This window comes from Eurypyga helias, unplaced genomic scaffold, assembly GCF_000690775.1.
Source record: "Eurypyga helias isolate BGI_N326 unplaced genomic scaffold, ASM69077v1 scaffold6229, whole genome shotgun sequence".
Classification (NCBI taxonomy): domain Eukaryota; kingdom Metazoa; phylum Chordata; class Aves; order Eurypygiformes; family Eurypygidae; genus Eurypyga; species Eurypyga helias.
Window position 1 is genome coordinate 47,801 of NW_010274263.1, and position 12,080 is coordinate 59,880.

The window sequence follows — 12,080 nt, forward strand, 5'->3', positions numbered from 1 at the left end:
CAGCTTTTACCAGAGAGCGCTCAGGACCTCGGACTGGCTGTATGGATCATTCTCTAATTTTTCTTTTTGTCTTTGGCAAGTGGGTTAATTTTTAATCTTCATAATCAACAACCAAACCTAGCAGCAACTAACAAGATCACTTATTTATTTGTACTGTCAGTATTTTGGGTTGTTAGATGGTAACCAAATATTATTGTAAATGTAAGGTATTTTATGGATTAATAATATTTTGCCGTACGATATTGTAGATCTCTGCTCAAGACGGAAGAGTGGTTGTAATTACTTTTACCTGGAGTCACAGCCCCATGCATGCCTTTTCTTGCTGGTTCCTTGTTAGGATGTTGCCTTTGCGATTAATGATGAATTGAAGAAACCGAAAATCTTTTTATTTTACCTGTATAATGTAATTTAGAATTTTATTTCTTTCAGGAGTACTTCTGCTACTACTAGTGCACTGATTACAATGATTCATTATGTCATGAATCGCATTTTTGGTGTACAAAAAGCCTGTAACAACATGTTTATCAGTAGTGCTACAGTGCTCAGTGTGATGGCATCAGTGTGATCTGGCTATAATCAGGTGGACAGAGCAAGGCTTCAGAGGTCTTTCTGTGAGCATTTAGAAGTATGGGAGGGAGAGAGCAATTTAAACTGTTATTTTATCCTAGCTGTAGCATATTAATGCATGCATATTTATGTGGTACTTCCTTAACAAAAGATCTAGGTGTTTGTGAACCACTGTCACAAGCTGGTTTCTGGGAGGAGGACAGAAGCCAGGTAGCATAGCATACTAGCATTTTTGTGCCTGACTGCCGCTCTTCTTGATCAATCCTGGTTATATTTTTTTAGTTATTATTTTTTTACTGTGTCCCTCTGGTGAGGATAGCAGTAAGGAATAGGTAAGCACATGCCTCTGCCAAAGCAAAGAAAAATGTAAGCCTTTTAATAAATCTGAGTGTTTGGGGCACATGGGCTGCAGGTGGTTATTGTTTAGGAAATAGGATAAGGAAAGGCAAGCTCAACAGTGCTGGAACAGCAGTTCTGGAGAATAAGGCTGGGTCTGCGACCATTAATTTGTGTCGCCCACGTCCACTTGAAGTAACTGGAAGACAGCTTTCCCTCCTCCATGGGCTTGTCTCCCGATGCTGGAGTTCCTACCCCCTTGCACCCTGGTCCTGGACGCTGCTGCCCCTGCTCCCTCCTCTCACCTTCTTGGTGGGACTAGAGCCCTCATGAAGAAACATTGCCTGGTCCCTACTCATGCCGTGTTGGGGCACCTCCTGAGCATAGGAGAGCACTTCCCATACGGGGAGCCCGTGCATCGTTGCTTTTAGCATCACTGAAGCTTTGGAGTTGTGGGCAGGGAAAATAAATTTGTCTGGTTTTTATTTTTTATTTGCTTAAAATGAATGTAGTTGTCCTTTTGAATAAGGTCAGTTTTATGAAAAACACCTGCTATCACTTCCAGTTTCTCTACTCTAAGAATATTCTCCAGGACCCTTAAAACATGCTTGGGTAAAGTACTGACCTAAGATGCAGTCTTTCCAAGAGGAAGAACTGCAGGATTTTCTGTCTAAGCCAGGCAAATAATAAAGAATAAAGACTTCAAAACTGGAATAAAACATGTATTTCTAAGTGTTTTTTTGAGGGAAACTTTAAAAAACATTCTGACCATAGGTGATGGTGTGTCTGATAGGAAGCAAAAGAGGTGTGGTACAGCGGTGTCCAGGTGGGACTAACACTTAGTAAGGCGTGCGAAGGAGACAGTGGCCAGAAAGAGGAGCTGTGCACCTTTCCTGAAGGGAGGTCAGGAAGGTTTCCCCTCACCAGGAAGTTGCTAGTAGGGAAGGATTGCACCAAGAGCTTAAACCGTGGATTCAGTCCCATAAGGAACATGGGTCTTGGGGGAGTCAGCTATTGGCTGAGGAAATGGGACAGTAGGACATCAGATGTTGCGTTGGTTCGGGACACTTGCGTAGCCTTAGACTCATTGTGGACCGTCATTTGGACATCTTCTGGAGCTAACACCTGGCCTTTCCTCGCAGAGAGCTCTGAGGGAGATGTGATCATTACTTCACACCATTAAGTGATTATCAAAAAAGCAGTAAATTCATCAGCAAAACTAAGGAAGGGATTGAGCAAGAGTGAGGGTAGTAATGAAGTTTAATTTGAGCTTGGCTATTAAAGAAGAGGCCTGTTGTAACTACCAATCTGGCTAGGTTAGAGTGTTGCAGGGATCAAGTGAAACCATTCTCCCTGCTGAGGAGGCAGACGTGAAGCTGAGAGACATGGAGTGGTGGTAAAAGATCCGTCCCCCTGGTCATCTAACTTCTGCTTATGTCTCAGTTGGATCATTGTAAGTCAGCTATTGGCATGTGTTTGGATTGACAGAGACTTGGAAATAAAGAATCCAAAACGACTCCGTCTTAAATGAAGACTGGACTGACAAATATATCCATCCAGAAGTTGGGAGATGGCATTTGGAGACTGGGATGCGGGATTAGAGGAAAGAATGAATGTTCATAGCTGATGTAGTAGATGATCTTACAACTGATTTGGATTTCATTACATGTAATAACAGTATAAACAACATCGGGGATTGTAACTTCAGCCTGCAGAAAAATCATCTTAGCAATAGTGGAATGAATGGTTTGGGAACAATCAATGTGTAACAAACAAGTCATTCTGCCCTCTGAGTGCAAGTGCTGTGGAACAGCTGTGGTCAGGTTCAACTTTCCAGCAGAGAAAGCTGGAAAAGACTGGGACAGTTGTAAGGCATCAACTCACATGTGATGCTGACTAAATGCAGATGGCCTCAGCAGTTCCTGTCTTCAGTTTAGTGCTTTGCCTCTCTCTCAAAGGCGGCTGCTGCTGCAGCGGTGCTGCCTGAGCGATGTATGAAATATGTGTGTTTACGTTTATGAGCCAAACTGTAAAAATGTGTTTGGGAGCAGAGTCGCATAAGCCAACACTTGTAGCTGCTAAAATTCTTGTGGCTGGGAAGTACGAGTGGAGCATTCCTTGTTTGCTGGATGCAGCTGAGGAGCAGTAAGTAGTAAAAATTACTGGTTTTGTTTACTCAGGCTTATTTTGATTATTTGATTTTTGTTTATTTGGGCTTTCCATATTGAAAACCTGTTAAATTGGATCAGGTAGTAAAAACATTTCAGTAATTGCCAGAGTGTGATTTAGCATGGGGAAATGGCAGGGGGAGGTTCATGACCATTCCTGTCCTTTGCCTACTTAGGAAGACTTGAATCGAACAAGTGCTGTGAGGAGCGGCTGAGGGAACTGGGGGTGTTCAGCCTGAAGAAAAGGAGGCTCCGGGGAGACCTCATTGCTCTCTACAGCTACCTGAAAGGAGGTTGCAGAGAGGTGGGTGCTGGTCTCTTCTCCCAAGTGACGGGTGATAGGACAAGAGAAAACGGCCTCAAGTTGTGCCAGAGAAGGTTTAGTTTGGATATTAGGAAAAACTTCTTCACTGAAAGAGTGGTCAGGCACTGGAACAGGCTGCCCAGGGAAGTGGTGGAGTCAGCATCCCTGAAGGTGTTCAAGGAACGTGTAAACGTGGCGCTTGAGGACATGGTCTAGTGGATGTGGTGGTTGATGGTCGGACTAGGTGATCGTAAGATGGTCTTTTCCAACCGTAGTGATTCTGTGATTAGGCACAGATGCCATTGCTGGCAATTTTGGGGCATTACTGACAAAATTACGTGGAGCAAAGGTTAGTTTCTTAGTCTGAGTCATTGTAGAGAAGGGAAAAAACCATCAATATAGAAGAGCTAGAAGGAGTTAAAGTTATAGACTGTTTGGAGGAATTTTGGGATTAGTTCTGGGTCTAGACTCTGACATCTTGACACCAGCTTGGCAAACACTTGCAACTACTGCTGTGGTGTGATTTTGCAATTTGCAGAGGCCTGGATGGGAGTATGTTAGTTCTGTTGCCACACACACAGAAGAGCCTTGTCGGAAGGCTGATTGCAAACATTAGGGATCTGCTTCTTCACTGTATGAGAAACCTGTGGTCGTTTTGTCCCCTGATGTTGCAGAAGTACAAGTGTTAGTGGATAAAGGAGTAGGGACAGTCGGCGTAGTCTTGCAGGAGTGGACTACAGAGCTGAATGCTTCTCAGACAGTGAATATTCATAGTGGGCTGTTAGGTAATTGGAAAATCATCTGGCAGGGTTAGTCTCCAGAAAACATAGCATCTCCACACCATCCCTGTGGTGAAAGGAATTTCTGAGTGAAATACTCCTCTGATGGTGAGAGGACCTGATGGGTGATGGATTCAGGTAGTTGCTGGTTATAGCAGGTATCCAATACCCTTTCAGTACGGCGTGATGACCATATGGATGATGACCTGCCCACGGCAGGGGAGTTGGAACTAGATGATCTTTAAGGTCCCTTCCAACCCAAACCATTCTGTGATTCTATGATTCTATATGGCTGCTGTGCTCTTTGCAAAAGCCTTGGGTGAAGGAAAGGAGGGTGTTTATGCATATAATCAGAATACAGCAGGAACCATCATCAGCATTTAAGTTCCAGGCACTGATGTGTTGCAAAAGACAGTCACGAGAGCTAAACTGTTGTGCAGCGTGCGAGAGCATTCATCGGCATCTGCGTGGTCCTTGTGTGAGCCAGAAAGCAGCTGTGAACTGTTTCATGGACAAGTTTGAGGTTTGCTCACTAAAATGTCAAGAGGCTTTGACTGTAGTGTAGTTTCGGGTTAATGATCCTTTAACCTGATGGCTGAAATGGGATTCTAGGAAGAGGAATGTGAGCAGCACGGTGATTTCATGACTTCACTGATCGGCAGTTGACAGAAAACATCAGGTAGCTGAGCACATATACTGGGGTTTAAATAGAGACTCAACGTGATGGTTAAGTCGAGCTCCTGGCAAGGCACAGAGGAAATTCTAGAAACCCCACAATGCAGAATAGAGGGAGAAAAATGTGTCCTTTTGTAAGATCAAATTTAACTTGATGTCTGGTAAATGAGCAGATGGTCTTGGATGATCAGTTGTACATTTGAAAGCAAATGTTTACAAGAAGCTGTCTGCTCTGGTTCCGCTGTCCCACAAGGATGGAAAGCCTGCTAAATCTAGTGGATGTAGTAGTTCTGTTTTGGTACGTTCACTCTTCAGAAATTGTACATTGTACTGCTAACCTGTCAGGAAAAGTTATTTTGGAAAAAAAACCTGACAGTTTGTACATTTTTACAGCCAGTGAAAATTCTGCATTGTCTAAAAAAGACATTGTTCCTTGAGCAGTGGGTCACTGAAGCCTGGTTTCTGGAGGCATCTGTTGTCTCCAACTCCTTATGAGGATCTGTTCCATGATCTTCCCAGGCACAGAGGTGAGGCTGACAGTTAGGTAGTTCCCAGGGTCCTCATTTCTACCCTTTTTAGAAGTGCATGCAGTGTTTCCCTTTTTCCAGTCACTAGGGGATTCACTAGACTGCCATGACTTTTTAAATATCATGGAGAGTGGCTTGGCAGCTACATTAGCCAATTCCCCCAGGACTCTGGGATACATCTTGTCAGATCCCATGGACTTAGGTATGTTTGGGTTCCTCAGGTGGTCACGAACCTGATCTTCTCTTACTGTGGGAGGGGCTTTGCTTTTCCAGTCCCTTGCGGTCCACCACCGAGAGGTGTGGGAGGAGAGGTTGCCAGGGAAGACTGAGGCAAAAAAGTTGTTGCGTACCCAGCATTGTCCTCATCCGTTGTTACCAGTTTGCCAGTCTGGCTCATGAGGGTGGGTATGCTTTCTTTGACCTTTCTTTTCTGGCTGCCATACCTGTAGAAGCTCTTCTTACTATTCTTTGCATTCCTTGCCAAGTTCAGCTCCAAATGCACCTTGGCCTTCCTGACCCCATCCCTATACAACCAGGCAGCATCCTTATACTCTTCCCTGGATACCTATCCCTGCTTGCACTGCCTGTGCACTTCCTTCTTGCCCTTTGGTCTTGACTCATCCATGCCGGTCTCCTGCCTTCATTTCCTGACTTCTTACACCTGGGGATCGACAGCTCTTGCACTCCACCAGAAGTGTCCTTAGAGATCTGCCAGCTCTGTTCTGATCCCTTGTCCCCGAGGGCAGTTTCTCAGGGCGTCCTATTGACTAACTCCATGAATATCTGGGAGTTTGCTTTAAGTGGAAGCAACAAAGAAAAAAAATCACATCCCTCAGTTCCAGTTCCACAGTTTTTCCTCATCATATGGAGAGCAGTGCAGGGTGTTAATGTTACTGGTAGTCTTACCTGGCTTTGCATTTCTATGTCTTCATCCAAGGAGAAAAAACCTTAAACAGACACTTAGCTTTAAGGATATGAATAGCTGAAACTCGGAAAAAAGGAAACATGGTGAAACTAACGGAGGGTTACAATAATCCTGACAATTTTATACGAAGATGTATTCTGTTTTCCCATTGCTTTTCCTGCTTATGTTGATCTGCTTTGCTTGAAGTAGCCACTTGGCATGCTCAGGTTTGCAGAAGGCAAAAGTTTTGGGAACTCTGTGTGGGGGTTTGCTTTGGTTACTGGCTCAGGGTTTAGTCTTATTTAAAAAAAAAAAAAAGACGCTGAAAGAAGTTGAGTATTTGCTGATGTGTTTCCTGCCTCCCATTCACTGTGTTTCAGAAAATCTTCAGAAGAACTGGACATGGATAAAGTAACCGCAGCCATGGTACTCACCAGTTTATCCACCAGCCCTTTGGTCCGCAGCCCTCCTGTCCGACCCAACGGTAAGCCTCCACGGCAGCGTGTGGGCAGGGGCCGCAGGGAGGGGTGCCGGGGGTATGTGGGGGCTCGGTTCCAGGAGTTGGGACCGTGGTGGAGGACAGAGGGCGAGTGGCTGCCTTCTGGCAGTGGCCCATGTGTGCTGGGAGGATCACGCTGAGTGAGCTTTGCTCCAGCGTAGTCGAGGGTTTTGGTGCAGCGTTGGTAGAGGTGAGAACAAACCTTTTCCGTTACCATACAGCGGCTTCAGTTTATGAAACGGGAGATGCCCCATTTCACAGGCGGGAGATGAGCACTGCAGAATGTCTCCTGACCTCACTGAAACGCTGATTTTCCAACCAGCTTATCAGCATTTGCACATACACAGTAAAAATGACAGCAGTTGTTCTTGTCCCCATACCATGGAAATCAGATCGGATTTTGCTCGACACTACGATGATTCTGAGCACTTCCCAGGTCACAGCCCTCGGCTGAGAGGTCTGCACAGCGACAGGTCTGTTTCTGCCGATGCAGGATTAGACCCTCAATTCCTGTGCCTGTTGTAACTCGGGTGGTCTGCCATCTAATCCATAATCCCTTAACACTCCCTACTCCATTCGTGGTATAGCAGAAGACACACAAATAAAAATAAATCTAAAAAGTTAGCAGTAATAATGACATTGCTAATGAAATATAAGTAATCTATGCAAGCTTGACTGGGGTCACGAGAAATTTTTAAAAGTGTTATACTTTAAGGAATGATTTAAATTAGGACACCATTATTAGGATGTCTCAGCGTTGTTGCTATGACTGGGTTTTCTTACTCATAATTGTTAAATTGATACTAAATGCCCTTCTACTGCAAATAAATGGAGTACTTTGAGGAATACTGACCGATTACAAATTAATAGGGAAATAGTCTTTGGAGTTCTTTATGGAAGCAGGAGAAATCCACTGAATGATGTTGTACTTAAAAGGAATCTGTACTATGAGGAATGCCCCAGCTTTCAAGATTTTTGGAAAAAATAGTGTGGGCGGTTTTATTTCTTTCCAGAAAATCTGAGTTTTATCCATTTACATGTAAGTCTAGCCGTGAACAACCATGGCTTCTGTCTTTGTTGCTTTCCACACGCTTACCAAATGTTAAAACCAGAAGTATTTTTGGAGTATCACTGCTCTGAGTAGCCCGGGGAAACCTCTGGTGGTGGCATCCCCAGTGACCGTCCCACCTTAGGGCTGGAGATTACCAGCCCCCAGGGAAGGCCCGTGGAAGGGCAAAAACATACCTGCTCTCCAGCTGCTTCAGCTCACAGCCGAAAACACCGATGAAGGTGCCTGTGCTGATGTGCCAGGCAGAGATTTGGAGTGGCTGAGGCACACGTCTGTCCCATGTTGCATCCCTGCTCGTGGGGAGCTGCTCCCATGTGGGGCAGGGCAGTGTCTGCCAACTTGAACAGCTTAAGCAGATGACAGTTGTGAGGACCGGAAGTGCACACCACCTAGCAGCTGTCAGCCGGAAAGATCTTCCAAACAGATCCTTTTGAATTGCTGATGGATAAATGGTGCCTGTTAACTGCCTTTGATATTTCTTCCTGCAGCCTGAGTGCTCTTTGATATTTCTTCACATAGCCTGTCTGCTTGTTTCCCAAAATCTGGGAAGACAAGCCTGAAGAAGTAATTCAGGTGCTTTCAGTAGTCACAGACGACATTTCAAAGCTGTTGTTGGGAACCTCCCTGAATATCTTAGCTTTGCCTGAGTGAAAACTCACTAAAGATTTCAATAAAAGCGTAAAGATTTGATAATTTAAAAGCTCAGTTGGTCTTGTAAGGCTGGGCTCTGGTCTTAGTAATACAAGCCACAGATGTACTAATGTTGAATTTTTCTACATCCTTTTCCAAAAAAGGGCAGTAAGTAGCAGTGCAATTAAAGGAACATTTGTTTAAACAAATGGAATTTTGCCTAGAAGTAAAAGAAAAAACCCATTATCGCTAATTAAAGTCTCATCTGTGCTGGAATTACTGGGAAGGATCACCCACGTAAACTGGATCAGGGTTTGGCCCTTGTTCCCCTGCAGCTGAGTAATATTTGGTCTGGTTGTCCTTCACGCAACTCCAGCAGCGTGAAAAGAGCCCCAAATTAAGAGTAAGTTGCATTTACTTACATTTTAAAATTCTTTACCCTGACAGATTTGTTAGTATTAATGAGAACCAGTGTTTGTCTTTTCCCTGTTGTCAGCCTCATTCAGTCTTTTCCATACTACTTTAAAAATGTTCTTGATTTAAATCTCTTTCTCAGCAAGGTGAGGAGAAGCTGTAAACCCTGAGAATACAAAGTACCACCGTAAATGTGTCAGAAAGGAGTAGTTAAGAGTGCTGTTTCCTTTGTTTTTCTGAAGAAATGGAAATTTTAAGCTATGCTAAGGTCGCAAGTTGATACCAGATGTATTTCTTGGCTCTGGCACGAGACTCAAGTACAAATACTTGAAAGAAAAACCACTTCCATCACAGTCACATGAAGGCTGTAACTATGAACTAAAACACGACATTTTCATGTGTTAACTTATTAGCCACCGGAAATGTATATGTCCTTTTCCAAAGAGGAATTGGGGGGGGGACACACATGACAAGGGTTTCTCTCATTTGTGGTCTGTGGCCCTGATCAGTAAGTGTGGGGACTTGGCTGCTGCCATGCAAAGGGTTATTTTTATGCATGTGTTTACGTGATGGAGCACTGCATTCTGTTTTGTGAGCAGCTGAAGTTAATGATTCAGGGTTTCGTCCAAAACCAACTGAATTAGGAGAAAAAAAAAAAAGAATCTTTTGGTTTTGGGTTAAGCTGTTGGTAGCAGGTGGTAGACAGTGCTTTCTCGCTGATGTCATTAGTTAAATTTATCTGTAAGAAATGGAGAAGGAATGAAGGAGTGACTTCTGCAGAACTCCTAAAGGCAGGTGCTGGCTTGAAAAGACTCCTGTCTCACACCTAAATAACGTTTCGCGAACAGATAAGATGTTGTTTGCTTGCCAGCTCCGAAGTTGGGTTATTGCACAATACTCGGGCACCTACGGTGTCACTGGGAAAAGCATCCAGTGCCTGAGTTAGGGAGAAACTGCACCTAAACTATCCAGGCAGGGTGACATGCCGATGCCTAACGCCTGTGGGCCTCAGCACGTGAAGCGTGGCTCACGCCGTGCCTCGGACTGCAAAGGCCCTGCTGTTACTCCCCCCACCGTGTTGTGGAGTAACCTGGTAGTCTGAGCGTCTGCTTACCGCCTAATGTCAGGGGAAGTGCTGCAGTGAGGAGGGAGTTCCTCCGGCGAGTAGCCGTGGAGGTCATCCAGCGTCCGTGCGTCCCGCTTCTGAAACTAGGTGCCACGATACACGTGCCTGAAGAAAAAGGGACATCCTTCCAAGGAGACGTTCCACCTCAATTAGACATTCAAATTAGGCAGAGCTGTGTACACTGGGAGATTATGAGAAGGCAATTAGAGTGTAATTGTGGTTTTCTTTGGTGTTCTAGTACTGGGATGATGATCATGTTTGTCCTGGAGCTCAGAGAGTGTGTCCCTTCCCAGGGGGTCTGCTGTTGGCCCTGCGGTGGCCTGGAGCTTGCTGTGACGCCCCACCGCAGCCGTGCCCTCCTCTTGAAAGCTGAGGATGTATTTGAATGTTTTCCCCTAATCTCGCCTGCAATATCTGACTGCTTATTGTGGCTTATGCTCTAAACCAGGTTATTTTTCCAGACCCAGCATTTATTTTTAGAAAAACACTTGTTTTTTAAAAATACCTGAAAAATAAAGTGTGGAATGTGGAATTTGTGTGCAGTGGGATAGATGTGGTTGTCCTCTCTACATCCAGCACTTTCGCTTCCCTTTGTTGAACGTACAGGTAATCACCACTGGGGCGTCTAAGCCTTAGATGGAAGAGCTGCTCAGCCCAAACACATGGTACTGTGGTCATGATGGCTCTTGTTGTTCTTGACAGAATCCCTAAACGGATCTTGGAAAGAAGGAGGATTTGTGCCTTCTAGTACCAGCAGCAGTGGATACTGGAGCTGGAATGCTCCCAGCGACCAGTCCAACCCATCCACCCCATCTCCACCTCTGTCAGCTGATAGCTTCAAAGCTTTTCGGACACCTTCCCAGCCAGATGATGGTATTGATGAAGCTGAAACAAGCAACCTTCTCTTTGATGAACCCATTCCAAGGAAGAGAAAGGTTAGCCTCGCTTTAAATTCCGTACCCAGGGGCAGATAACATGTTGGTAGACTTTCTTTGCTGTGAAAAAGGAACAGGTCACCCACACAGCTCTGTGTGTGTATCCCTCCTTGACATACAATTAACATAGGTACTTAGCCTAGTCACTGTGTCTCATTCAGCCTAGTCACCTACCGCGCACGCATGCTGCCGTCAACACCACATATTTGCTGGCAGATGGTAAGGTTCTACAGAGCCTCCTGCTCAGAAAACACTAGAGTGGTTTCCAGAAGGTGTTGCCTCTGGCCATTCAAGGGATTTCTGTCCTACTTTGGCGAATTCTTTGTATGCAAGATGCAACAGGCAGCCTTTACGTGTCATCACAAAAACTGGATATGGCCTTAATAGTTCTTGTTCCCTAGAAGTGCTGTTTGTCTGACAGCGTGTCAGATACCTTAATACTGTGAAGCTTTCTCTGTGCAAACATATGGAGTGAAAAGAGAAGAGAGAGATCAGACCTGATGGATTTTGATACAGTATTAGCAGTGGCCAAATTTATTCTTGGTAGGACTGCAAAAGCACACTAAATAAAACACAGTATTAAAAAAAAAAAAAAAAGTCCAAAACTAACCCCAAAAAAGCACTGTTATACTAGCAAGCAAGCTCCTCTCAAAGAAAAAGAAAACAAAGAGATGGCACTACTCCAGGTTTCCTTCCCACCCAACACAACAGGACAGATTTTACATAGCAAGATGAAAAAGGGCTTTTTGTAAGAAGGAGAAAAACCAGAATTTATTCTCCGTAGTGACTTTTGTTTCTGGCTCAGTCTGAGACAGTTAATTGCTTCATCACCAGCAGGAAGAAGTTTTAATGATTGTTTACACCTGTTCAGATTTATCCTTTGGCTCCAGAAGTTGCTTATTTGCTGTCCCACACTGTTCTGCCCTTGTCTGCGGGAGAGGGGTGCTTCTTGCTAAAATGGAAAACAAAACGTTTTGGAGGACACCTTTGTTATAATAAAGTGGAAGTTAGAGCTGACTGTTAAACTAAAGACATGATTTTGGAGGGTGTGAGACAGGAAATGGGGGAAATTTGCCTCATCCCTGGAAGTGTTCAAGGCCAGGCTGGATGAGGCTTTGAGCAACCTGGTCTAGTGGAAGGGGGGCCC

At 44.6% G+C, this 12,080-nt stretch overlaps 1 protein-coding gene across 1 annotated transcript in view; it reads left to right on the top strand.

The window, feature by feature from the left end:
• Positions 1–12,080, top strand: part of ZNF704 (zinc finger protein 704) — a 74,637-nt gene that overhangs the window by 45,125 nt on the left and 17,432 nt on the right. Inside the window, exons 2-3 of the mRNA XM_010159772.1 lie at positions 6,641–6,744; positions 10,701–10,933. Coding sequence (XP_010158074.1) covers positions 6,641–6,744; positions 10,701–10,933 — 337 coding nt within the window. The remainder of the gene's footprint in view (positions 1–6,640; positions 6,745–10,700; positions 10,934–12,080) is intronic.